This window comes from Chelonoidis abingdonii, chromosome 6, assembly GCF_003597395.2.
Source record: "Chelonoidis abingdonii isolate Lonesome George chromosome 6, CheloAbing_2.0, whole genome shotgun sequence".
NCBI lineage: Eukaryota > Metazoa > Chordata > Testudines > Testudinidae > Chelonoidis > Chelonoidis abingdonii.
The window spans coordinates 18,673,398-18,700,135 of NC_133774.1; the positions used below are offsets into that span (position 1 = coordinate 18,673,398).

At 40.8% G+C, this 26,738-nt stretch overlaps 1 protein-coding gene across 1 annotated transcript in view; it reads left to right on the plus strand.

Moving 5' to 3' along the window:
- Positions 1 to 26,738, plus strand: part of DCC (DCC netrin 1 receptor) — a 978,992-nt gene that overhangs the window by 568,203 nt on the left and 384,051 nt on the right. The window contains 2 exon segments of the mRNA XM_075066875.1: positions 9,205 to 9,359; positions 11,765 to 11,885. Coding sequence (XP_074922976.1) covers positions 9,205 to 9,359; positions 11,765 to 11,885 — 276 coding nt within the window.

A 26,738-nucleotide genomic window follows, 5' to 3' on the forward strand; every position in this document is an offset into this window, starting at 1 on the left:
ATATCTGCCATAAGCTGAAAATTGGGAAATTGCAAACTACACATGAAAACCCATCCACTCTTTGTCATTTGTTATTCAAAAACGCACAGTGCATGTACCGTATTATGAACTATGCAAGGTTACTCTTATACACTTAAAACAACCAAACAAAATCAGCCGCAAAATAGTGCATGGAGTATTTTTAAATGTGCACTGACTTTTAGGAACAAAAGCATTGGTAAAAATCAACAGCTGTAATAATAATATTGTACTAAGAACATCTTTCATCTTAGAAACTCAAAATGCTTTATAAGTTTAATTAACAAAAGTTTGCACTACTCCTCTAGGTAGGCAAATAATATCCCCCCACTCAGTGTGTGTGTGTGTATATATATAATGTAGGTAAACACCAATAGAGAGATTATGCAACTTGCCCAAGGTAACAAAGTGAATCAATAGTACAGCTGTCAAAATATCATAAAAGTACAGTCAATTTACCTACCCATTAAACCAGTGGTTCTCAAACTCTTTTTTCGTGGACCCCTTGAAAATTGCTGAGGGTCTCAGTGGACCGCTTAATGATCTTTTCAAATGTTGTTTACACCATTCGCTAACTACTGTAAAGCATTTTGGATAAAAGTGCTGTATAATAATAATTGTTTTTTTGTTCTACAAATAAAAACACACAACGCATATTTTAATATCGGTAGTCTTATCTTTCTAATATGATGGATGTGCCCTCTCTTCCCTGCCATGGCAACCCACGAGCTTGGACTGGGAAGGAGGTGGGGGGTCTCTTCCTCTCTTTCCCACAGCAGCTGTCCCCGAGCTGGGGCTGGAAAGGAGCGGGGTCTCTTCTGCACCACAGCAGCCACAGAGCTGAGGCTGGGAAGGAGGGCCTTCTCTCCCTGGTAGCTGCAGCCTTGGAGCTGGGGAAAGTCACTTGTTTCTCAAGCCACCATACCCTTGCACATCCCAAATTCCCCCTGCTCCTTTTCTCACCCCACTCCTCCTCTTCCATCTATCCCTTATTCCACACCAAGGCCACCACCTCATCTTGCATGTGCGTCTTCTCCAGGGTCCAGGTACCTAATTAATGGAGCCACGCCTGCATGGCTTCCATAATTAGGTGGGTGGCCCTTCATTCTCCCATGTGCAGCTCCCCAGGCACGCATCTTAGAGGGAACTATCCATGGCCCCAGGGCCAGTGCAAGGATGATTCGTGCCCTAGGCAAAACTTCCATCTTGTACCTCCCCCGCGCCCCTGCCCTGAGGCACCATCCTCCCCCGCAGCAGCTCCCCACCTCCGCCCTGAGGTGCCCTTCCTGCAGCAGCTCCCCAACCCCCATCCTCTGCCCTGAGGCACGCTATAACCCCAGCTCACCCCGTTCCATGCACGAGCACCCCAACCATGCTGTCGCAGCTTCACTTCTCCCGCTTCCCAGGCTTGCGGCGCCTAAGCTGATTGGCGCCGCAAGCCTAGGAGGCAGGAGAAGAGAAGTGGCCAAGGCATGCTCGGGGAGGAGGCAGGGCAGGGGTGAGCTGCTTCATTTCTCCCACCTCCCAGGCTTGTGGCGCAAATCAGCTTAGGTGCCGCAAGCATGGGAGGTGGGAGAAGTGAAGCAGCCACAGCATGCTCGGGGAGGAGGCGGGGCAGAGGTGAGCTGGGGCAGGGAGTTCCCCTGCATGCCGCGCCCCCCCCTTTACTTACTGCAGGCAGCCCTACCTGCGCTCCCCTGCCCCAGCTCCCTCCGCCTAAATGCCGGCGGCAACTGGGGTGGCTGAAGATCCGGCCGCTGCGGTCGCTTCCGAAGAAAATGGTGCCCCCCAAATCCCAGCACGGTCGCCTAAATGGTTGCACCAGCCCTGCATGGACCACCTGAATGGAACTCACGGACCACAGTTTGAGAACCACTGTACTGGACAACACTGTATCACTATGATATTAACTGCTCACACACTACTGAATGTTCCTGCTGTATTGAGCAAAACATATGTTACATTGTAGGCTGTCTATTGTATTTGATATATCACTGTGAAGTGCTACGGAGAGAAGTTCCAGTAGATCATTCTGAAATGCTAGTGGAAAAACTTGGAATTTCAAAGCAATGGAAACGTAACCTTACATAGACTAAAGAGCAGAAGCTGGAGTGGAAAAAAGGAGCCTTTGGTTCATTGATGCCATTTCCTAGGCTAGAATTAAAAGATGGTTTCTAGTTACTTACAAGTAGGTGAAACACGTGAACATCTAGTCTTGACTGCATTGCACAAGTCTATCTGCTCATATAAATAGAAAAGCTCTTCAAAATTATTCTTTAGAGCAATCTCGTGGCTCACTCTCATGTTGTTCCCCTTCTACAGATTTGAGTTGGGAAGTTATAAAAAGATTCTTCTTCCTCATTCATTCAAAACACTGATTCAGTGTTCCTAAAATGAATTGAAAAATGATTTGTCACTAATTTTTAGCAAGAAAATATTATTGCCTCTCACTGGAAGTAATGTGAGGTGCATGGGAGCTCTGATTAGAAACTGAGGTTTGCTGGACTTGGGGTTAATTTATTTCTGACCATGAATCTGTGCTTTGGAATCAGTTTAGTTTAATTTATCACTATGACTACATAATTGGTGAAGGATTAAAATAAATACTTTATCTGCAACTACACAATATCACATCTGTATTTTGGTAAGCATGACATGAAATTGATGCTAAGAAGCTTTCACAAAATTAAAGATTGTGCATGATCCTAGCTCTTTTTATACTATACTTTGGAAAATATGATATTTCTGTTCTCTGTTCAACAATCCTGTGTATTAAAGTAATTTACAGTATTACATGTGGCCCAGTACGTACCTGTAACCCTTCCATTCTCCTGCTAGTGTTCTGGGAGATTAATTCTGTTTCATTTCTTCTGAAAAGAACAGAAGAAATAGGAAAAGGAAAAGTAGAGAGAGGAGAAAAAAAGGAAGGGGAGAAGAACCTATTTTCTATTCTAATCATTTAGGGTTACCATATGTCTGTATTTTACCAGACATGTCCAGCTTTTTGGTTCTTAAATCGCTGTCTGGGAGGAATTTTTAAATATCTAAAAACATCCGGGATTTTGCCATTATTATTTTTCCTCAAAGAAGAGTGGATTATTCAAGAAAGAGAGTGAATGTTAATCATTCAAGAAAGAAAGTGAATGTTGATCACTCCAGTGAGTGCCCGCTTTTCCCCCCTAGCTCCCAGCGCTTGCACCGCAAAACAGTTGTTTCATGTAGCTGGGAGGGAGGAAGGAGGAGGGAGAATGCAGCATGCTCAGGGGAGGGGGTGGGGCCAGGAAGGGGATTTGGGGAAGAGGTCCAATGGGGAAGGGAGGGGGCGGAGTTGGGGTGGGGACTTTGGGGAAGGGGTTGGGATGAGGGCGGGGCAGGGATGGAGTTGGGGCCAGGCTGGGGCCCCCATGGAGTCACCTCTTGTTTGAATGTTCAAATATGGTAACCCTATTCTAATCTATCACTGGGGTATATGATTGCCTACTGTGATACAGCATGGCCAGAGGGCAGCAGGAGAGGGGTAGAAGGAAGCCTTCTTCCCTCTGAGGGGAAGAAAGTTTGCTATAGCTTAACTAGAGCACCTGAAACCAATTAGAGTACCTGCAGTCAGTCACATGATAAAAACCCCTGCTTCAATCGGACAGTGTGGGAGTTGGAGCAGAAAGGATTGGTATTGGAGCAGAGAACAGTTTGAAGGAGTTGGAGCAGAGGAGATTGGTGTTGGAACAGAGAACAGTTTGAAGGGAAGCAGAGGAAAGTTTGGAGGAGTGCTGTGGTGGGCTAAGAAGTCCAAGACCCTAGGTAAGGGGCACCTGGCTTGTGCAGAGGGAGGACAGGAAGCCTCCCCCACAAGCTGAAGGGCAGGAGAGGGAAGTAGTCCAAGGGAAGGAGCCGACAGTTCAAGTGGTTCACCACTATCCTCAGGGCCCCTGGGCTGGGACCTGGAGTAGAGGGCGGGCCCAGGTTCCTCTTTCTCCACTCCCCTCTTCAAGGACACTAGTGGGGCAATTAATATTCCAATTCAGGGGCAAGAAATGGCGCCCTGAACCCCCACCCAAAGAAGAGAAAGCGCGAGACCGATCATAATAGTGGTGGCAATTTGCCACACTAACAAGAGTTCATTAAAAAGATGCATCTGCCCCATGTAGTTCTTGTTTCTCTCTCCGTCTTGTGAGGAGGAAATAGTCTGTGGATTAAAAAAGTTTCTGCTGCTGTGTGTTTTTATTAAAGTATGCCTTGCACTTGGAGTGAAAAGTGATGAGATGTGTGGTGGTTCTGAGATGCTTCAGGAGTTCATTCCATCCTTCGATGGCCCCTCAGAAAGATCTGAGTCCTGCATAAATCGGCTTTGCTCTTCCAGCAGAGCATTCTCTTATACCAGAGAAGAGCCATGGTTCTTGATCAGAACATCTAGCCCAGTATCCTGTCTTCTGACATTGGCCAGTGCCAGATGCTTCAGAGGGAATGAACACAATAGAGCACTTTCGAGTGATCCATCCCCTGTCATCTGCTCCCAGGTTCTGGCAGTTGGAGGTTTAGGAACACCCATGGCATGGGGTTGCATCCCTGATCATCTTAACTAATAGCCATTGATGAACTTATCTAATTCTTTTTGAACCCAGTTATAGTTTTGGTTTTCAGAATATCCCATGGCAATGAGTTTCACAGGTTAACTGTGCATTGTGTGAAGAAGTACTTCCTTATGCTTGTCTTAAACATGCTGCCTATTGATTTCATTGAGTTACCCCTGGTTTGTATGTTATGCAAATAAGTAAATAAGACTTCCCTTTTCATTTTCTCCACACCATTCATGATTTTACAGTCCTCTATCATATTCCCTGTTAGTCATCTCTTTTCTAAACCAAACAGCCCCAGTTTTTTAATCCCTCCTCATATGGAAGCTGTTCCATACTTCTAATCCTTCTCGTTGCCCTTCTCTGTACTTTTCCCAATTTTAATATATCTTTCATGAGATGGGATGAACAGAGTATTCAAGGTGTGGGCGTACTATGGATTTATATAGTGGAATTATAATATTTTGTGTTTTAGTATCTGTGTCTTTCCTAATGGTTCCTAGCATTCTGTTCGCTTTTTTGACTGCAACTGCACATTGAGCAAATCTTTTCAGGAATTTTCCACAATGACTCCAAGACCTTTCTTGAGTTGTAACAGCAAACATAGACACTGTCCATTTTGTATGTACAGTTGGAATTATATTTTCCAAGGTACATTACTTTGCATATTTCAACATAGAATTTCATCTGCTATTTTGTCATCCAGTCACCCCATTTAGTGAGATCCCTTTGTAACTCTTCACATTCAGCTTTAGACTTAATCTTGAGTAATTTTGTATCGTCTCCGGTTTTTGCCATCTCACTGTTTGCCCCATTTTCTAGATCATTTATGAATATGTTGAATAGCACAGGTCCACGTACAGATCCTTAAGGGATCACACTAGTTACCTCTCTCCATCATGAAAAATGAGCATTTATTCCTACCCTTTGTTTTCTATCTTGTAACCAGTTACTGATACATAAGAGGGCCTTCCCTCTTATCCCATGACTGCTTTGTTTGTTTAAGAGCTTATGGTGAAGGACCTTGTCAAGGCTTTCTGAAAGTCCAAGTACACTATATCCTCTGGATTACCCATGTCCACATGCTTGTTGACAGCCTCTAAGAATTCTAATAGCTGATGAGGCATGATTGCCCTTACAAAAGCTATGCTGACTCTTCCCCAACATATCCTGTTTATCTGTGTCTCAGATAATTCTGTTCTTTCCTATAGTTGTGATCAATTTGCCTGGGAGTGAAGTTAGGCTTATCAGACTGTAATTGTCAGGATCGGCACTGGAGCCTTTTTAAAAAATTCGGATTATGTTAGCTACCCTGGTTCCTGGCCTTGTTCTTTTAGGTATCCCTGATCATTAAGCTTCCTAACTGAGCTGAGGGGGAGGTAGAGAAGAAACTGGGAAAAGGACAAGGACAGGCTAGAGGAGTGTGACACTCCTCAAGGTGCCTGGGATAGTGAGTCACTATGTTACCCCCCAACTTAGCGCGCGAGAGAGAGAAACTTGCTGGTGCTAAACTGGGTGTCAGCTCCCTGACACCACCAGCCAGTTAGTCACCCAAATAATCTTCTCATGGCTCTGCCAGCTCTTACTTTGCCTTGCAGGTTAATATTTGGTGTACTCCAGTCTCCAAGCTTCTCTGAAGCATCCGTCCAGCCCCTACCATTGGACACTCACAGTAATGTATGAGTCCCAAGAGAACAGTATACACACAGCTTGATTGGTACAACTCCAGATCATGGATATATAGAGCTATAGTGAAACAATCCTACATTTATTATCAAAGATTAAGACTTAAGAAATAATGAGTAAGGATAATGAGTGGAAAAAACATAAAATGCAATCCTAGGTCTACACTTATTAATGGTTACCTCTCCTATGTAATAAAGTAAATTTTGTCCCAAGAGTTCAGTCTTTGACAGAGCTTCTGGTTTTCAATCATAAGCAGGATCCAAGTTTTCATGAACAACCCACACCATTCAAGGGATTTCCTCCATGACTGGATAACAAAGTGCTTTACTTGTCCCCTAGTTATAGTCCAGTAAACCTTTGAAGAGCCCTTCTGTTGTTTGTTCTCCCATGTGCTGACCCCCGTGTTGACATCATATCCTCATGATGACTTGGAATGCAAATGTAGCTCCCACTGTGTTTGGCTTACAATGCTTAATTTACATCAAAGATAGGAGTAGGTGAATAGACATGCTTTTGTCTGGCAGAAAACCTGTTTATTACCTTTGCCCTGTTACATGGTTTAAAATATATTTTAGTAGGCACACATAACTTACACAAAAACAACGAAGAGTCTTTGTGGCATCTTAGAGACTAACACATTTATTTGGGCATAAGCTTTCGTGGGCTACAACCTTCAACTCCCCGTTGTTCTTGCTGATACAGACTAACATGGCTACCCCTCTATAACTTACATACCATCTGTAGATACATCTCACAAGGCTTATGATGACTAGTGTGTCACTGTGGCTTTCATTTAATGCCTTAAAGATATTATCTGTGGATAAATGATATCAAAGTGTCATGTTAGATGTAGTGAGTTTATCAGGTCTGATAGGAGTTGCTGTTATAGAATGGTGAACCCTGCATTGAGAGCTTCTGAGAGTTTCAAGGGTCCTGGACAGAAGAGTCTATAACTCCTAGATAATATTTCTGTCAGAAACTGCAGTGGAACATAGGATTCCTGAGTCACAACGTTACTTCCTTTGTTGCACAAGTTGAAGGTATGTAGTAGGTGAGGCAGGAAGAGTAAGGATGGACTCATGGTTAAGGCAATTAAATGCCACCCTGGAGAACTGGATTCTATCTCTGCTTGCCACAGATTTCCTATGTGATTTTGGATAAGTCACTTAACCTAAACTTTTCACAAGTGGTCACAGTGTTCTTCATTTTGGGTGGCCAACTTGAGATCCTGAGGTCTAATTTGCAGAAGTGCTGAGCACTCACAACTGCAATAGACGTCTGTGACAGCTGAGTTTTAAACATGTGAAGTATTATGTAGTGCTGTGTACTCTGAAAAAAATCAATTGGGCAAGTTGCAAGTTGGGCAACCAAAATTATTGGACACTTTTGACCTTTAATTTCTTGGTATCGCAGCTCCCCATCTGTGAAACAGGGATACTTGCCCCTCACCTTACAGGGATGTTATGAAAATTAATTAATTAATTTGAAATGTGCAAAAATTATAGTGATGAGTGCTGTAGAAAAGCCCATGAGGAAATTTGTAATTCTATGTTCAGAGCTGGGTCTGAATAGTATGCTGTAAATAAGGCTGCAGTGGAATCCACTGTGTCAGTGTGGGCAGCCACAAGCTATGACACACATTGTTGAGAACTGCAACTGAAGTCTTTGTGCCTTGAACATCCTGGATAAGAACACTGTGGCTTGGCTTGACTGTATTGCATATGCCAAATAAATAATAAAAAGGCACAGAGCCACATGTTGAACAATGAGGAGAAAACAAAATATTGAATAACAGCTAATAAAGTGAGTCACATCCATTCTGTGCACTAAAAGAAGCAGGAGACCTGTGGTCATTTAATTAAATACACAGTCATAATGTATAAGCACAAGGAGTCAGATTATTTCTGTTATTTTCTAACTTTTGAGTGTTTGATTTTGCAATGTGAACAGTCTTTTCATGTCAGTTGTTCTTCCCCCCCGCACCCGTTTAATGGATTTGTATATATTATAAATCAGACACTGGAAACAGTTGCTTGAGAAATACAATTCCATTTTCTGTTCAAACGAGAAATCATGGATGCTACCTAGGAATGAATGTAATCTGGCTTCCTAGCAACTATGAATATTCAAAATAGTAAACATTGTTCCCCTGTGAAAGCTGATGAACTGTATGTGAATTGTGTTTTTTGTGACAGGGAACTCATTAGAAATTTGATGTTATTAGCAGTTTTCTCAAATTGCAAATCTCCATCATACCAGTATTATGGTAATGATGAAATTAAATTAAATTAGCATACTGCAAAAGTGGGAATACATTATAGTAATACAAGGCAACAGATAATTGCTATCTTAATAAGAATTTGTCCTCAGCAAAGATAATCCACATTGTTTCTTCTTTCTACCATCATGGACAAAATTCATTCTTATTAGTGAAATCCTCATATTTTGTAAATCCAGTCACGAGTTCCACTTGGTTATATGGAACTGTTTTCTCAAGCCTAAATATACTTCATTCTGCACTGACAGTCAGTGTACTTGTCTAAAAGCTACCTACCTGCATATTAATGTGCACGTCACGTTTGTGCATGCTTTTGACACCTGATCCACTGAATGAGCTTTGGATCAGGTCCCTGGTTCCTCAGGTGCTTACTGTGTATATTTCACATAAATCTTACGTACTCTCCATATTGGGTTCTCAAGCTTCCCTTCTTGCAAAAATCATATAACTGTTAAACTGTATTCACTAAAATAAATGTTTTCATTATTATTTGGTTAAAAAAAACCTGAGAGTTTGGGGAAATAATTTGATTTGCAGATATGTTTTCTATTTCTGTCTAATATTTTCCAGGCCTAGTGAAATTATTGGGTTGCTAAATTTACATTCACATCCACTCACTACTTGTTTTGTTTTTTATCTCTCCCCTTGCAGTTCCTCCATGGTTTTTAAATCACCCTTCAAACCTCTATGCTTATGAAAGTATGGACATTGAGTTTGAATGTGCTGTGTCTGGTAAGCCTGTCCCTACCGTGGATTGGATCAAGAATGGAGAAGTGGTCATTCCTAGTGATTATTTTCAGATAGTGGTAATTATCTGACTTTTGTCATTGCAAATTCACTATTTGACTTAAAGTATGTTTTTATTTCTGATTTGTTCATTCTTTTCATAACCAGTGTTTTGACTAGTTTAGCAGAAGCAGGAAACATCTAAGCAAAACAGATCAAATCTCTCTTGCCTCCTGGTGGACAAAGGGGATATGGCACCAGAGTGCTCTTATGGTCTGACCCAAAACCTGTTGAAGTCTTCCCACTGATTTCACTGGGATTTGAATCAGGCCCTTACTCTTTCATTCAACAGTAGTTTAGATTTTTGTTTAGGATCTCCTCAAGCACAGAAAATTTACCATAACTTTATGTCACATTTTCAATTAAATTATTATTATGTATCACCTGTTATTGATAAAGTAACATCAGTGTCACGTATAATGCTTTACTACAGACAAAAAATGATGAATCCACACTCTGAAGAAATTACACTTTCAGACATATGTTAGTAAGGGATGAGAAACAAAGGGAAGAAAGTGAATGTGGGAGGATGAAGAATACAACAGTGGTCAATCATCAACTGTGCTTATTGTTACATGCACAACTTCTTAGTCTGTCCTTTTAAAAATAGATATGTTTAAATTTGAAGATAGTGGATCAACAGTTACAATGGAGGTTAGTGATACTTCACACATCTGCATGAGCAAAGGGGTAACGCCTTTCTAGCTAGAGAAAACAGGCTATAAGCCACAATGCAACAGTGGGGATAATCACAGACAAAGGGGAAATCAGTCTTAATATCCTCAAGCCTCTGTTTTAAGGATACATTACTGTATATATTTTAAGTAATCATAAGTGAGAAAGGTTGATATCTTAGAAGAGAGCTAACAAATGCCATCTGGAATTCAAAGAAATGTGCAGATCTTGCAGCTTCTTAGCATTTTCTTCCCCTGTGTAATTTCATTTGGAACTGCGGGAGTTAAAAGTGAAACAGATATTTCTGCTACAGGTATGACATTCAGCTGGCATCCCTCCCTACATTGTTTTCAAATCTGTTTTAGAACATATTTTCAGAACTTGAACTTTCAGTGACGATCCATCAGTTTCTTCAAATTCAAAGTATTTTCACCACAGTTAAATTAATAATGATAATGGTCATTTGACACGTACACAATTTTGTCGTCATAGCATATAATTGATAGTGTGATATCATGTCACATTCCCATCTTGTATTACACAAATAGCATTATATGGGAGGCATTAAAAGTTAAATATCAATGGTGGAATTTTCAAAAGCATTGGCCTAACTACTCTCATGAAAGTCAACAAGAATTTTATCATTGATTTCAATGAGAGCAGAGTTGAGACACTGCAGAGTGCTTCAGAAAATCCCGTCCCCAATATGCCTATCTTTTGTTGCAGCATGATAAAAATATCCACAGGCCATGAGATAACATTATTCTTTTGATGACTTTGGCATAAGAAGGTTAACATGTCTCATTCACATAGATCAGATTGCAATATTTAGTACCAATTTCCTAGTGAATGCACATTCTAATCAATAAAATGGACTATGTTCCTGTAAATTAAACATCTTCCAATGAAGAAAGGTTGGTTTTTACCATATTTTTCTTGTGGAGAAGATTTACTCAGTTGTATGGAATCACAAGTTCGTGCTACTTTATGCAACATCACTATTTGTTATGAGGAGGATCAGACAGCAATAAGTATACTTGCCAAGGAATGGAAAGTCTCTTTATTATTATTAAAATGAGGAGGGGAATTATCCTTTCAATTTGTATTTCCTGAAGAAATATTTATAGCAAGGGAATCTCTCTTGCAGCATTTTCTTATGCAAAGAATTGTCCCTTAGAAACCAACATTTGCCACATCACTTAATTCTGTTTGTGCTAGCAGCAACTAAAACTGAAATCCTGTGCACCAGCAGCACACATTGAGTAACTCTTCTGTTGCTGTGGGTCTTTGGGTCTCATGTCATGATGTAGGATCTGACCTTCAGAACACTGTTTGTACACAAGGTACAAAAGTTGGAAGTTCTTTTATATCTCCCCTGCTGCAAAAAGCCAATGCAAAGCCCTATTCACCACTCAAGTCCCACTCTAGCTTTTAATATGGGGTTTAACTGTTGCATAGGGTGTTGAGCTGGTCCTCCTCTGTACCAAAGTGAATAAGGGCACAAGCACCATCCTTGTAACAGAGTGATGCAAAGAGAACAAAACGAATCAGTTGATTCCAATGAACATGCATTTTATTACAATCCACCAGAGTCAAAGACAATATGAACGGAGGCTGAGGTTTCCTAATACTCTCTGCTATTGTTTCACAAACAAAATATTATTGAAGCTCCTTAGCAAGTGACAGTCAGTGTGACAGTTTTGTCTAATTATTTCCCTGCCCTTTCTCTCTCCCCTCTTTGTCTCTCTAGGGTGGCAGCAACTTGCGGATTCTGGGCCTTGTAAAGTCAGATGAAGGTTTTTACCAGTGTGTAGCTGAAAATGATGCTGGGAATGCACAGACCAGTGCACAGCTAATCATCCCTGAGCCGGGTAAGATACAAAGGACACAGAGAATCATATCAGTGATTAATACAATTAGCATAAATCCTAGTTGGGCACCTACTGTCTCTCCCCCTCCACCCCCCGCTGCCTTCATTCTTAGCCATGTTAACCAATATTTAGCAAGCTGGATGGCTTGATTTATAACAGTGTGTTCTTAGCACTAGGGGAGATGCAGGTCTGTCTTGGTGTAACCTTGAGACTCTCTGTCACTGGGACAATTACAGATGCTAGGTGCATCCCAGAAGTGACACTGGAGGTCAAAATCTCAGCATGAAAAATCAAAGACAGTGTCTTCCCTTTCAACCACTGGGTTCATCTTGCTGAAATATGAGAAGAGGCTGGGGATTATAAAGGGCCAAGGGGAGAGTGTGTGTGTGTGGGTGAGGGGGGGGAGGTGGAAGAAACAGTCCATATGGAATGGAGAATAAAATACTGTTTGGCTCCACTTTGAACACTTAGAATATTTGTCATAGGGGAAAAGGTAGGTGAAATTTAGCACTGTGGTGGTGGAGATAGCAAAGAGTCATGATTGAAAGGCTGGTGTTTCTTATACATCAAGGGAAGAAAGGTGTGTTTCTGTGGCATAGAAATGAATAGTTTCACGAGAATTATAAACTGTCCTTTCTTGTGCCATTACTGGTGGGGTTTGTTTCTTTATGGAATATTAAACTGTATAAACATAAAAGCTATGTATTCATTTTAAACTACATAAGGTAAAACATTTCTAAATGCCTTTAATGTGCTTTCTGTGTTTTATATGATAGTCGTTTACTTAAAGTGGATTCTGCTGTATTTGTTAATTATGTAGAACTGTGGAATATTCAGAAATATAGGCCACATCTACACTTGGAGCTAGGGATGTGATTCCCAGCCCAGTAGAAATACTTGTGCTACCTCTCACTGAGCTAGTGTGCTAAAAATAGCAGTGTAGCTGCGGTAGTACGACAAGTGATGAGGAGTGGCATGGCCTAGACACCTCCAGTACAAACCCACCTAGATCCCACAGGTACATATTCGGGGTGGCTGCCCGTGCGGCCATAGCTATGCTACTATTTTTAGCATGCTGGCTCGATGAGAGCTAGCACAAGTATGTCTTTGTGAGCTGGGAATCACCACCCTAGCTTGTAGCGTCGATGCAGCCATAGTTCACTCACACCCTGACCTGGACTGGAAAAAGTAGAAAATTGGTAATTCACAGTTGTTGATAGATTTTAATACCAGAAGGGACCACTTTGATCATCTTGTTTGACTTGTTTTATAGCCCATGCTATAGAATTTGTTTTGAAAAGTGCGCACAGAATCATTTCAAAATTGTAAAGCTTTACTTAAACTCTGCCATTATTTGAAAAAACAGCATTCTCCAGTAATGGCCCATAACTTCAGTAACACGCCCACCTACTGTAGTGTTTTAGACCAGTAATGTGGAACACTCTAATAACATTGTAATGTGTTAAAGACCATCGATTTCCTGAAAGGCTTTCATGCTGCAGGCCTTTCTCCTGTGGGCAGTAGTATGCCAGGTAGTTGTGTTGCAATGCAAATGCAAGTAGTGATTCCAGGTGGGCACAACCAAGGTTAACTGCTAGGTCCAGTGCTCCACACTGAGTGTTTGTAAGTCTCTAGTCCCTGGCATAACAATTCTCTTACAACAAATACAGACAGTAAACAGAAAAGAGAACAGGACCGATGTTCTTTCTCTATGTTTGTTCCTGAGTACAGAATGAATGACTGTCTGAGCTCAAATTTTAAACCTCTTAGCAGTTCGTCACTCCCATTCCCTCTCCCTTGCTATCCAATCCCTCCTTCATTCACTTATTGTTTCTCCAACCAACCCATGTCCAAAATGCAACACCAGCAGCACCTGGGGAAGGCACGGATCACTTCCCAGCCCTCACCTCGAGCCAGCTTCCTTGTGCAATAAGCCCCCACTGTGAACAGTGCCTGCTAGTAGGGGATGCAGCTACGCAATGACACTGCCTGGATAGGGCATGATTTTCATCCTTCTTGTGCTAATGAGACGCTTCACTGTGCAACTCTCTTCATAGGCCTGACTTATACTATTAATAGACTGGATGTCTGCGCAGCAGGATCAGGCTACACTTGTGCTCCCTGTATGGCTCATCACTTTTTACTTGGCCTTTATGCACTCTACACCCGCACAGTGCAGAATCAAGCCAGATGAGTATTTCTCTCCTGTGCAGAGTCACCAGTTGCTAGAAAAGGTGTTACCTTTCCTCTGTGGGAAACATGAACATGAATAGGTGCTTAAAGAAAAAACCTTGGCACAGTAACTATACATAGCACATAACCCCACTGATATTTAGATGGGCATCTTCAGAATGATATAATGGTATTTAAAAATAAGTTAATCTCTATTAAACATCGTAATGGGGGGGGGGGAAGAGGGGGTTTTTGTGAGGGGGAAAGGTTTGAGTTTTTTTAAAAACTAAATCTTGCATTTAGCTCATGCTTCTGGAATATATTTAGACAGGTGCAACCCTGGAGAAAAGGGGCCATCGTGAATGGTAATGTAGTTTTCTTTCTCAATAGTACCAGTCTAAAGGAAATGGGATAATTCATTATGGTTTCCACCTAGATGTTCAAATGCTGTCAGTAAATTCTGTACTTTTGGTCAGTGTTTATGATATTTGGCATTGGATTAGAATGAAAGTAAAAGAAAATGAAGGCAAAATGCTAAAGAGCTACAGGATACTATTGTAACTGTCTCTATTTCCCTTTATAACTGATGGATTACTTTTTCCTGGCTATTTAATCAGATCTTCAAACAATGCCACTCCAATTCCTCTGAGATGTTGAGAAGGCCAGCATGCACAGATGGCAAAGAAGCCAGCTATAAATACAAATTAAGTGCTGGGGCGGACTATGGTGGGAAGAACATAGCCCTCTCTGTTTAAATTTAGTCAATATACGGTCACCATATCTTTCACACTCAGTGTGAGCTCTGCACTGCACAGCTGTTCAGTTTTGGCCTGTCCACAGGCCTCAAACTAAGGGTTACCCCTAGCAACCGTGACAATCTGCTTCTTGCTAAGGCATAGACAATGACCTTTAAATCCAGTATTCTCTGTTGGTGAGTATTTACAAGAGCCTAATGAAGTTTCAATATAGTCTTTTAAAAATAGTTATATATCCCTTTTTGTAACCACTAATTTTGAGGGAACAGTGTCCAAGACATGTAAAAGACCTAATAGAGTTCTCTTTTTCCAATAGCCAGAGTCAGAATTATCAAAAAAAACCCTTAGATAAATTAATACTCTTTTTATTCCCTAAAGTAACACTATGAGGAAAATAAATAGATGACCATTTATCCTCCATGAGATTCGTAAAATCATGGGTACTGGCATTTTAATTAGTTGCAAATATTCTTGGTCAGCCTATGAATTTAAAATTAGGAGTGTCATCTATTCAATGGCTAATACGTAGTCTATTGGAGATATCCAGTATAGTGTCTGGTAGGGGGTAAATCAGAAGATCTTGAGATTCTTTTGTATCTCTGGTTACTATGATCCTGCTCTGATACCAAATCTTGCTGTTGTCATTACACACGCATGCAGCTCGTTCATCTTATTCTGACCTGATTTAACTGGTTTACAGGAGTAACATCAGCGATGTTAAGTATAAAACCAGTGTGAGATCTGATTCAGACCCATAAATTATGTTCAGTGTAAATACTATGGTATGCTGAGTTGAAACTAGTCAACACTGAAATGAGTAGTGCAAGCTAATGGGTAGTGAGTTTACACAGATTATAACCTTTACTTCTAGAATTCCAGATGGGCTTATAAGATGTTAAATGCTATTTAAATATGTATTGGTTAGACATTGGGGAGCAAGTGAGCCTCTTGGGAAAATTAACTGAAATTATAGCTTTTAGCTGAGATTATAGTTATGGAGGCATTGTATTTAACATTGTTATGAACTGTATGAGATAGAAATATGATATATGCATAGTCTATAATATATGGCTTACTCAACAAATTGAAGTCTAGGACTTTGGACTATAGGATACTTGGGCAATTAAATCTTGGGTTAGGGTTCTTTTTCTTTCATTTCATCATATTTGAAATACATATTGGAGAAATTGTTTTCTTTCCATAATGAAGGCTGCAATCATTGTCCTGTTATAACCATCCCCTTTGCATCCCTTAAACATTTTGGAAACGATTTTTTTTTTAACTCTATCATCTGCAGCTCAGCTTCCCTGTGTTCTTCAGCCTCCCCCTATGCTCCCAGGATAACCTGTTTTGTTCCTGCTCCCACTAAAGAAGGGCAATCCCTATGGACCTTTTATAATCTGTAGAATCTGCTGCCAGAGGTTTGCTAGAATAAAGCCCCCTCTATGTACTTCATAAAGAGAACAGGATGGTTAATCGTGAAGTTTTTGTTAGTGAATTATTTATTTTTAGAACTTAAAAAACATCGCTTGTACATCTAAACATGAAACATAACGGACATGCTTAACTGCAGATATGATGGACATGATCCCAGAGGAAAATTCTCCCCAAAGAACTTGCAAACAATTATTTTCATACTTTCACTCAGATCGATCCTTCAAATAGCTTGGTGGGGGAGGGGAAGAAGCAGTGGGAGGAGAATTATTTACTCCATAGTGTGCAAGAACAGATAAAGAAACTAGCCAATATAATCCTGAAAGAATCAACTTGCATAAATGGATAATTGTCAACCATGTTTCTTTAATAAATTCCTTGCTAGTCAAATTTTAACTTATGGATATACACTTTACCACAGATGCGTGAGAATATTATTTACCATTGGGAGCTCCAGACATTATAAGTAGCTAACTTGAAAACAGAAAGATAAAGAAAATCATCTGTTACATAAAATAACTAGATAACAGGAAAGTATATGGGCTATTTATGTTATACAGGGAGGACATACTGTATTGGAAATATTTTAATAATCAGTTATTATGTGTCCATCTGCTGCTACAGTAAATGAGAGAGGCAGTTTCAAACTACAAACTAATAGGGTATGAACTTAGGGAAGCCCCCTATGCCAACCTACTTCAACACATCCTTTATGTTAAAGGTCGCCGCCATATATGGATCTTATCACCATCTATCTAGGTGAAAGGTCCCAAATGTATATGCTAACTTTGCATTAGCTCAACATACAGGATGTGGCCTGTAAGTCATTGTGTTATAGCCAAAATATAGTCTAATATAAAATCTATAAAACTATTATAATAAAACAAATAATCAAGCTCATAAGAAAATAAGAAACATATAAGAAAAGATATATAGGCAAGCAAGCAGGCTAGCCTTAGATATATCTCATGTACCTGTTGTGTACGTCAGTTCATTACCAGGACACTTCTGTAGTTGACTCATGTACCTGTGCTCAGAACGTCCCCTTAAATTCTATTTTTAGCTCCCCAAATACTTGGGGTTTTCCATTGGGCCATTTATCTGTTCAAAGTTTATAGGCCTCAAGCCTTATGCTAACCTGCTGAAGCCAATGTCTTACAGGATACAGACCTGTAGGTTTCTTGCATTATTGCTGAATATAATGCAAAGCAGTGAATATAATAAAGGCAAGCTAGCCCACTGGGCTACAAGCCCCCAGCTGGAGTGGCAGGGGGCAGAAGCCCCGAGCCTGGGCTGCCCATGCCCCAGTTGCAGCCACCGGAAGTGGAACCCCTCGAGGAGGATATATCACCCTCATTTCTGCGCTGCCTCTGGAGGTAGGACTGATCTCCCCACCAAGAGTGGCCATGCAGGGGAAGGACAACTCCTGTCCCTCCCCAGCATGGCCAGACTAACAGCTAGGAGCCCTGGGATCCCAGCAGCAAGGGAGATCAGATTTCATGGCTGTTAAATTGGTAGGGCCCTAGCCTACCCATGCGCCAGGTTGCAATGTCTGTAGTGGGAAGCCAGGCTCAGTTCTGTGGGACAGAAGCTGCCAGTCTCAAGCCACCCTCCTCCCTTTCTCTGGGCATTCCCTCCTAACTAGGCCAGGTTTAGTGTTGCAGTGCTGGGGCAGAAGGTGCGGCTGCAGCTGGTTGTTGCCCCCTTGGCAATTTAGTATAGGGTACTGTGACATCCTAACACCCCAGTATTCACCACTGCCATGTAATTAGGATATGCCTTATACAAAGTATGCCTTGTGAGGTGTCTAAAAGTCTTGATCTGCTAGAGAGTAATATCTAGTTGGGTTGTATGTGAAGTTACGAAGCTTTGCTATGTATGTGTTACTGAAACACGTTGTGAGGATGAAAACACCCAAAAGTTGGCTTTCAGGTATGACAGTAAAAAGGTCAAACAATGTTAATGGTTTATTGAGGAAATGCACACAAGCACAAGGAATACCCCAGGAACTGTGTACAGTAGAAACCTCTCAGAGATAGTATTATGCAATGGGAACTATTTGACCCAGGTCACAGCAAAAAAACCTTCCAGAAAGTGAGGAGAAGATATAAAATGGGGAAAATGACATCATGGGGAGACCTCACTCTCCCTACAACAACACACCTGGAGACACCTGAGGAACAAAGACTGAACTGTGGGAAGTGATGGTCCCAAACTAGAATGATTTTTAGCCTGTGTATGAAAACCTGAGAAAGCCAAGGAAGCTTGGGCCTTAAGAATCTGCCAGTCTATTTATCATTCAAGGTGAGAATTTGCTAATTTATGTCCTACTTATCTAGTATGTTAAGCTCACTTTGCGGTTTTTGTTTATTTACTAAGGTCATCTGCTTTGATCTGTTTACTATCACTTATAACCACTTAAAATATATCTTTTGTAGTTAATTTATTTTGTTTTGTCTCTAAAGCACATACTGGGGGCAGAAAGCTGTTGCATACCCATCTCCATATTGAGGGAAAGGGTGAATTTTATGAGCGTACACTGTATGGTTTTCTGTGCAACGCAAGACACTACAGTTTTGGGTTTACACTCCAGAGGGGATGTACACTTGCATGCTGGGCAATTCCTTAACTGAACTCTCCCATGCAGAGCTGATCTCAGCATCTGTGTGAATATAGCTGCAGCTGGATGTGTCTCTACCTGTGTGTGTGCAGGAAGGGGTCTTGAAAGCCTGTCACAGCAGCACAGAGTAAGGTGAACCCAGACTGGTGGGACAGCTGAGCTCAGTGATGCTACATTGACTCTGTTCTCACGGCTTTTAGCCTTATACTCAAGTCTCCCTGTATTTTTCTCAAGGCCAATAAATTTAAAAGACAAACCCTCACATTTTTCCCCAGAGGAAGGAAGAATGAGCTGGAGTTTGTCATCTGTGATGTGAAAAGGGACTAGAAAAGTTTACAATGCTATTTCCTGTAAGTTAGCCAAAGGTAGAGTGGTACAGGAGGAGGAGGAGTGGGAATTACAAGAGAGTTCTCAGAAGTTACAGTGCATGCTGCAAAAGAATACATTTTATCGCCTTGCCTTCTGTTTGTATGTTGATAATACAAACCTTTTCTAGAGGTGTTTTTTGACAGAGTTGTATGGGTGTGTGGTGTAACTCTGGCAGGTGGGAGCTAGGGCCATCTCTCTCAATGCGTATACTAATTAATGGTGGATGTATTAAGAATATACTATGTCATTATCAAGCCTGGAATCCTGCTACCATCAGTGGCTACTAACTGAAGCTTCAGGGGAAAGCCAAAAAGCCCTAATAACATAAAGCATATAGCCAGGTGTACAGTGCCATAAATAGGATGGAGAATGGCTTCCTGAACTCATCATGACCTGTCTATGTCCTGAAACTTGAGAGCTGATTGCTTTTATTTAGTATGTATACATAGCTAGTGTGCTATTCAAATGTAAAGTATCGTTAAGCAGTATTATTGATAAATATACATTTTGTTTATGTATTTTATGGCTGCCTTCACCATAATATCACAACTGTGAATTTATAATGAAACCATGCAAAAATGCTGAGTTAGCCAAATACTTTATGGCGTAAAACATTTCCACTTAAGTTGCCTTGTGACACAGTCCAGCCTAAAACAATCTGAGCTGAAAGCCTGATAGAAGATGGGTGCCTTGCTGAAGGCTACCAATTTCAGGCTGTAGCAGGCCATCACAAGGAACAATTTTGAGTCCATTTTCAAAAGTGACTTAATGAGGACAGATGATTCAGTGGTGGGGGCACTAGCTTTGCTTTTGGGGAGTTCTTGGGTCAAGTCCTTGCTGTGTCACAAGCTTCTTCTGTGACTGTGGGCAAGTTACTTAATATCACTGTGCCTCCATTTCCCATCTGATAAAATGGGAATATTAGCACATCCTTACATTAGAGGGGCCTTATTAAAGATTGTGAGGTTCTCAGATACAAGAGTAATAGGTCCATATAAATATATATCTAGGAGCCAAAGTTCCACTGGTTCTCAATGAGACTTGGACACGTAAGTCACCTCTGAAAATGGGGTTTAGGGTCACATTTTCAAAAGGTACTTAATTCACCTAGGAACCTTATTCTGGTTGAAAGTTGACGGGACTGAGGCTCCTTAGTCATTTAGACACGTTTTGAAAATTAAAATTTAGAATATAACAAAGATGAAAACATTAAGGCCCAATAGGAATATAATAGAATTTTACAAACTTTATTCTAAAAATCTAAAGTGTTTGAGAGAATCTCCTATTTATAGCCTAGCAGGGACACTATTATTTATTAAATTATATACAAATAGTTGAATTTATAAATAATATAAAATGGTTATGTTTTCCTCTTAAATTGATAGTTCATTCTTAAACCCAGCTAGAGAATGTAATGAATATGTTTTTTTTATTTTCTTAATAAATAATACATTATAGTAATAAATAATAGTCACGGGAAAGCTGGAAGGCATTTTGCAAACACATTGTATTAAGTGATGCTAATTACAATATCCCTTACTGTATATTGACCTTACATAGTAACTTCAGCAGAATCACAAGATGGAATGAATAAGTGAACAATTAGTCCTAATACTTCAGGATATGTTAGCAATTAATTTGTTAGGGTAATAGCACTGAATTGACTATTTATGAGTATGAAAAATAATCTACTTCCTAGTCTTGTATTAGTTACTTGCAGACAATTAAGTGTAATTATTAGCACTTAGTATAGGAACTCCTACTATAAATTCAGAACCTTGTTTTCGTATGATTTCATTTCAACCTTGAAAAAGAAGAAATGTGTTGTGGTGTTAACAAGCATTATATGAATGACTAGACTGTTAAACCCCGGAAGCCTCATTTCCCAAGGAGGAATTTTTGTGTGCAAAGCCAGTGTTTCTTTGAACAGTGTTAGAGGGCTTTCCCTTCACCCTGTCCACTGGTTCTTGTCATGTGGAAAGAAAGCAGAAGCCCAGACGTCCAAAGTGTAGACAATGAGATGTTTATTGAGGTTATTTCCAGCAAACATGTATTCCATAACTCTGACACCACAGAGTCTTGTTTCCCAGTGTCTCATCTCCCTCTCCTCAGGAGATATAATTATACTTGAAATGCATATCCACAGTCCCACCTCTTACACCTTAGTGGCATGTTCCATTTTGGGTCTGGGGTCTTCATTTCACCTCTTTTGTACCCCATGGGAGGGGTAAGGAGTGAGGTTGTGCTCTAGTCAGGGACGGGCATTTCTTTGGTCTTTGGTTTTATACTTCCCCTTCCCCCCCCCCCCAAGACCCTTTGACCCTCCTGACTGGTTGCTTGATTTTACCTTGAGATAGGGGTTGAGGCAATCTTAAAGTGTGCTCTGAGTAACACTTTAATTAGTCTTAACTATTCCCATTGCACTAACAAATCCATCTGACAAGGCAGAAGCAACATCATAGTGTCTTTGTCCTTCGTTTACACATATTAGTATGAGTATTAAAAAGTCAAACCCAAAATTCTATCCCAGGGCTAACAGAGAGACCAGATACTAACAAACAGCTCATGTAATAGTTGCTCATTCAGGTTTGGCACAACCTCAGGCTTTTATGTCTTCACTTACAGTAATATAGCACATTACATAGTGATCTAGCGCTGTAGAAAAAAATCCCCAGAATTTGCTGACTCAAGTTTTAGCTAAGCCTTAATAGGTTATAATGTCAGTTAAGTTTGAGGAATTCAAATTGTTGATGTTTACTGCTACCTGCATCTAACAGTTATCCATCTGTTTCCACTCATCTCTGAATGTGGCAATTCTCAAAAGTAATGTGCTCTGAGAAGGTTGATGGGTTTGTTTTATTTCCCATTGTGTGTACTGCAGACTTATAATTCCATGGATGAAACTATATATATATATAATGTTATGTGGTTATTTTTTTGAATTTTACATTGTTACAGGTGAAGAAGAAAGCGACAATCATTATATATGATATATGCACGCACATGCTTATTCATAAACAAAGGAAATCAAGTACACAGTGAAGATGTAATAGACATTGCATCTTTTGTTCAAGGTATCAAATAATTAAGCGCTTAAAGGAAGCCCAGCTGCATCAGCATATTTTAGCCATAAACAGAACAGTTAGCTTCTGCAGGGTATTCGGTGCTGACTGTAAAGTGAAAGGAAAAATGAACAAGAGGAGAAGAAACAAAACAAAGCGATAAAGGAGAAGGGCTAATACACATCGCTGATGAAATTCCAGTGACATTCAGTATAGGTGAATGTGACTCAAACAGTGATTCCAGTACAGGTTTCAGAGGAGGCATCATGGAGATTGTTGTTATCCTGCTAACCTGTTTCGAGAGTAGGAAGTGACATAACTGGATCTCAATTTTCAAGCATAAGTGCATATGTCAGGGCACTCAGATCTACTTTCAAGCACTCAAACTGGAAGCAAGGCACATAAAATGGGTGTCTGGGTACCTACAGTAAATGTTGACTTGAGTACTCCAATTTACACACTCAAGTTTGGAAGCTGGGCTCGGCTCCTTTTGGAGGGAATGGAGATTTAAAACAAAGCACAAGATTCCCTCTTGACAATCACAGTTCTCCTAGAACCTTCATATTCCACTATCCTCCACAAAGATTTCTTGATCAATAGGGTGAATTAGGGTACCCATGTTAACGTTTACAATAGGTAGCTAGAAACCCATTTTGTTTGCCTTAGTGCCAGCTTGAGTTCTTAAATGTGGAACTGAGTCCCCTGACATTTGCACCCAGGCTTGAAAATAACAAAAAGGCACCTATAAAAATGTGAAATGTCAGTGGTAATGTTGGGAAGGAATACAGTGTGCAGGTTCAACAAGGATTCACGCAAAATTACAGCAATCTGTCAACAAGTCTAGCATTTCCCTTTGTACCGCATTATAGTTTAAAGATTATATATGGAGGCAAGGGAGCATAAGCAACTTCCACACAGTAATTTGTAAAATTAATAGGCAGGGATATCTAGGTGCAAAATGGTAATATACTTTTCCACATAAATCACATTGGAGGCAACTCTAAGCTCAAACTGCTTGCAAGTACAGCAAATCTACCTTTAAGAGCTTTGTCTGGATCAGTTTTAACATCTCCAGGTAAAGTAACTTCACTAACCTGGAGTTAAGATTAACATATTCTATCACTTACTTCACTAAAAGAATTCCATAAGAGAACACTGCAGATTTCGCAGAACAAACTCAAATAGCTGAAAGCCATGGCATTTCAAAATAAAGTTACACTTTACAAAAAACAAGTTAAAACGTTTGAAAGGGTGCAAAGATTATCCAACCGTCCTTAACTCTGTCTTTTCAGCAACATACTGCAAGTAATGTTTTCCAGGGCACAAATGGGTAAACTTTTGTAATTTTTTTCACTCCTGACTGTCTACCACCTATGCTGACACATCGGCTTGTGTGACACCATTGGGCTCCCCTTCCCAAAACTATGTGCCTGGCCACCAGGATCCCAAGGTATAGAGGAGCAGCCCCTTCACACATAAGAACTCCATGAAGGAATAGCAAGAGACATTTGGAGGAAAACACAGAGCTGATCTGGAACAGCTAGGGTAGCTGATTCTTGCTGCCACTCTTCCCCTGTGCCAGGGCTCAGTGCACTGTGACAGACTCAAACCAGTGGGGTACAGGAGTCTGGTCCTGTTGGTATCCAAGAGGTGGGCGGGTGAAGCCCGCCCACTTCTAAAGGACCTCCCCCCAGCCTAAGGGGAGGATCCACAGGCCTGTGACACCAACTAATTCTGTGGGACAACTAATAAACTTTTGTGATGGGCAGATGAAGTTGTCTCTGGTTGCTGTTGGAGTGCCATTATGAAACATGCAGTGTTGTTATAGTCATGTTGGTCCCAGGATATTAGAGAGACAAGGTAGGTGATGTCATATAATTTATTCACCAACCATATTCATTGTAAAATGTCTGCCATTATGCTAGGAATTTAAGATGTTCTGTCTAACATAAACTGTGTATTTTATTTCTGAAGTAGAAATCTTAGTCTGAAATTTCCAGACTTTTTATTTTTTTAACTAGTTTCTCTGATGTCTTTATTTTCTGGAGTGATAGATTATTTAATCCCTAATTCCAGGGTGATGCAGCTTTTTGCATAGGAATTTCCGTAGGCTTAAAAATAAATTTAAGAATTGTTCAGAAGCAGGAATTCTTGCTGATCTGGGACTCTGGTGGGCCTTGTAAAGATTGGCTCCAGGCCTTTCCAGAGATTTCCCACCTCCACATGTGGCTATTCTCTGCCATTCTCCAATCAGTGCCTTACAGAGGAAGAATCACTCAGTGGTTAGGGCACTGATATAGGACTTGTGAGATCAGGGTTCAAGTCTTTGCTCTGCCACAGACTGTAAAATGGGGATAATAGCACTTCCTTACCTCACAGGAGTGATGAGGATAAATACAAGAAAGATTGTGAGGCACCCAAATACTCTAGTAATAGAGGTGTGGGTCATGTAAGTACCTGGGGTAGATGGATCTGTTTGCTCCAAATTGATTCTTTCCTTCTAGGCTAGGCACATGTGCTTGCCACATCATTTTGCTGACTTGAGTTATGTGTGCTGGGGCTCTAACTTTGAATACTATGTGTCAGCCCAGGGAAATTTAATCCAAGAGTTAACCCTCCACTTTCTCCTAAACATATTAGTTTCGAATGGAGGCTTAGATGGAGCTGCAGTACGAAGCCCCATTGTAATAAGATCACCACATTCATTGTAAGCTGTCTGAGTACTGACTGGTTTTATAACTAGTATGCTAGCCTGTCATCCTCACAACAGGGAAAGAAGGATTTAAAGCTGGAAGCCTTTCTTTTGAGTTGCTGCTTGTTCAAAGGCAAGAAAGGCTTAGACATATCTGAGCATGTTTTGTTTGTGGGGAAACAGCAAGCTGATCATTAGGCATTTTTTGTCGGTAATGTTCACTTGCTGGCTCTGCTCCCTGATGCTAAAGGATTTAGAAAAAGCATGCAGTCACACAAGTGGCCCACTTAGGATGCTGCTTGATCTAGAGCTGGTAGTGCATTTATTCACAGCATATGATTGTCTGTACCTGAGCTCCATCCTATCAGGTATAAAATGAAAGAAAACATTACTGATTAGTACAAAAGTTTAGAAACCATCTAGCCTCGGTAGAGTGAATTAAAGTTTGAGAATGAAATGCATTCCACAGGTGCCCAGGATAATTATAATTGGGCTAATTCCACACCTTGCCTGGGCATCTTGTAGGTATGTTAATCTAGAGTGAATCAGGGGATCCATGCCATGGAGATGGAGTAGAGGGGGATCTGGAACAGCTGTGAAGTAACACTGCAAGCAAGATTAGCAGAGTTATTAAAGGAAGTGGGGACCTTCTGCAAATTAGCCTAAATGTCCCTTTATGGAACCTAATACTGTGTCCGCCATAGGAGATCAGGGACCAGGGCCCGAAAGTTTCCCTCATGAGTAGGTGGGGGAATCCTAGAGGTTTGTACTATCCCGCTACTTCTGATTGCCCAGCATGTATATCAGTGACAGTATAATTGTCAGCCCTGCTGCAATAATAATGTTGGCTCAGAACTATACAGATGCCAGTGAAGGCCAGTAGATCCTATGCCCCTTGTATGAAGTAAAAGCTTAGACTAACTACCTAACTAGGTTAGAACACGTGATAAAATTTAATTTAAATGGAGCTATGAGCAAGTCGAATTTCTGTCCTGATCCAAATAAAATCTCCACATGTTGCATAAAGTCAAACTTACCTGGGGCTTGGCTGTTTTCATAACTGAGAAAATACCAAGGTACTTATAGAACAGGAGTACTTATGGCACCTTAGTACTCCTGTTCTTTTTGCAGATACAGACTAACATGGCTGCTACTCTGAAACAAGGTACTTATTTGTCATTGTCATATCCAGCTGCCTCACAATCATTAATTTGATTTTATCTTCACAACACCCATTTGAGGTATGGAAGAGTATTATCTCCATTCTGCAGATGGGGGATTAACAACATAGACTGAATGATTTGCACAAGGTGTTGGGAGATGGGGCTTTAGTGTCCATGCCTGGTAGTACCACCTAGTGGCAATACTCTGGGCTGTGTCATAGAATCATAGAATATCAGGGTTGGAAGAGACCTCAGGAGGTCATCTAGTCCAACCCCCTGCTCAAAGCGGGACCAACCCCAACTAAATCATCCCAGCCAGGGCTTTGTCAAGCCAGACCTTAAAAACCTTTAAGGATGGAGATTCCACCACTTCCAGAGGTAACCTATTTCAGTGCTTTACCATCCTTCTAGTGAAATAGTTTTTCCTAATATCCAACCTAAACCTCCCCCACTGCAATTTGAGACCATTGCTCCTTGTTCTGTCATCTGCCACCACTGAGAACAGCCTAGCTCCATCCTCCTTGGAACCCCTTTCAAGTAGTTGAAAGCTGCTGTCAAATCCCCCCTCACCCTTCTCTTTTGCAGA